General features: G+C 47.3%; 1 protein-coding gene across 1 annotated transcript in view; it reads right to left on the bottom strand.

Annotated features, from left to right (window-relative positions):
* LOC106816516 (acetyl-CoA carboxylase-like) overlaps positions 1 to 2,347 on the bottom strand; it is a gene marked incomplete at its 5' end in the record, with an annotated part of 52,127 nt that overhangs the window by 28,262 nt on the left and 21,518 nt on the right. The window contains 1 exon segment of the mRNA XM_014821143.1: positions 1,339 to 1,353. Within this exon segment, the coding sequence (XP_014676629.1) occupies positions 1,339 to 1,353 (15 nt within the window).

Consider the following 2,347-nt stretch of genomic DNA (forward strand, 5'->3'; position numbering starts at 1 on the left):
ATGACACAAGCATGATAGGAACGACATGATGGCATGACACAAGCATGATAGGAACGACATGATGGCATGACACAAGCATGATAGGAACGACATGATGGCATGACACGAGCATGATAGGTGGAGGTGGTAGAATCAGAATAGATACGTTGCAGAGATAGGTCACATCGTCGTGTATGCACAATTAATTTTCTCCCATACAATTACTTAATACATTTAATAGTCTGACTATCTATACTTCACACATAAACCGAATACACCCAGGAACACACACGTGCGCTCACGCAAGCACCCCTCCCCCCCGCAACACACACACGCACGCACGCACACACACACATTTGCACGCACGTACGCACTCCCGTACTTCACTTAGCCAACCCTAGTTTTAATACCGTTAATTATTAATATGTAATTGATTAGTGTATTGCGTTTAGCATTTCTTATATTAGTATTTAACAGGCAAAATTTCCTCAAGGCATTTCCATCTGCTGCCATGCAGACAAGTATAACGTAAAAGCAATGCAAGAGCCACAATACTGCAGTAACTGTCATGATGAACCTACGTATATCAAATGAGCATGCAAGTACACTTGAAGGCTGCACAAGAGTAAAGGCGTTAGTTCAGATAGCCACCACTACGCAACACTAATGCTGATTCACTAACGTAGTCTGTGTTTTGATTCCATATAGTATACACAATAATATAACATATTATAGTAAGAGCAACTAGTGAGTTAATCCAGTGAACGTTCGCAACAAAATACTCAATTTAGTAGTTTCAAACCTTCAAACTACTTTTTCAATATACATGGGTTAATTTCAGCATCAGCTTTCATGCCTCAACTAGTTGGTAGCGTGAACATAATATCAAGAGTACATAATCTCCCATTATATACTCTTGAGCTGTATGCAACACACATATGTTCACGTTAGTAGTAGCAACAATAACCAGTTAGTAAATACAGAGACTCCCCGACTTACGAACAGGTACGTTTCCGAGCGGTCGTTCGTAAGTCGATTTGTTCGTAAGTCGAACATATGTACGTATTGTACAGTAGTGTAGTATATGTACGTGTGAACATCCGAGTAACCTAGAAGTGTACATACTGTAAACATATACGTGAACACAGGAGTTGGCGAAAGTCCAAATCAGGGGGGCGATTGTCTTTTTATTCACCAATATTGACATTATACACTAATGGACTTCAGGGCAAATTGTTTGTATCATCGAAAGTTCGTAGGTCGAATGTTCGTAAGCCGGGGAGTCTCTGTAAACAGCTAGAGCTAGAGGCAATCAGATGAGGAAACATATCATGCAGACAGCGAAAGAGTAGTACTCACAAAAATCGGTAGTTTCTAAAAAAAATAACGGAGACAAACGCATCGTTCAGATTACAGATGTCAATGTGACAAATGTCCACGCTGACCACGCGTTTGTGTGACAACGCAGCGCGTGACAATGCAGCGAGTGACAACGCAGCATGTGACAATGCATCGCGTGACAATGCAGCGAGTGTCAACGCAGCACGTGACAACGCAGCGAGTGACAATGCAGAGCGTGACAATGCAGCACGTGACAACGCAGCGAGTGACAACGCAGAGCGTGACAACGCAGCACGTGACAACGCAGCGAGTGACAATGCAGCACGTGACAACGCAGCGAGTGACAATGCAGAGCGTGACAATGCAGCACGTGACAACGCAGAGCGTGACAACGCAGAGCGTGACAACGCAGCACGTGACAACGCAGAGCGTGACAACGCAGCACGTGACAACGCAGCGAGTGACAATGCAGAGCGTGACAATGCAGCACGTGACAACGCAGAGCGTGACAACGCAGAGCGTGACAACATGGCGCGTGACAACGTGGCGCGTGACAACGCAGAGCGTGACAACGCAGAGCGTGACAATGCAGCACGTGACAACGCAGAGCGTGACAACGCAGAGCGTGACAACGCAGCACGTGACAACGCAGCGAGTGACAATGCAGAGCGTGACAACGCAGCACGTGACAACGCAGAGCGTGACAATGCAGCACGTGACAACATGGCGCGTGACAACGTGGCGCGTGACAACGCAGAGCGTGACAACGCAGAGCGTGACAACGCAGCGCTTGACAACGCAGCGCGTGACAACGCAGAGCGTGACAACGCAGAGCGTGACAACGCAGCGTGTGACAATGCAGAGCGTGACAATGCAGAGCGTGACAACGCAGCGGTGACATCGCAGCGCGTGACAATGCAGAGCGTGACAACGCAGCACGTGACAACGCAGCACGTGACAATGCAGCACGTGACAATGCAGCACGTGACAATGCAGCACGTGACAATGCAGAGCGTGACAACGCAGC

Source organism: Priapulus caudatus, unplaced genomic scaffold (genome assembly GCF_000485595.1).
Source record: "Priapulus caudatus unplaced genomic scaffold, Priapulus_caudatus-5.0.1 Scaffold1401, whole genome shotgun sequence".
In the NCBI taxonomy this organism is placed as follows: domain Eukaryota; kingdom Metazoa; phylum Priapulida; class Priapulimorpha; order Priapulimorphida; family Priapulidae; genus Priapulus; species Priapulus caudatus.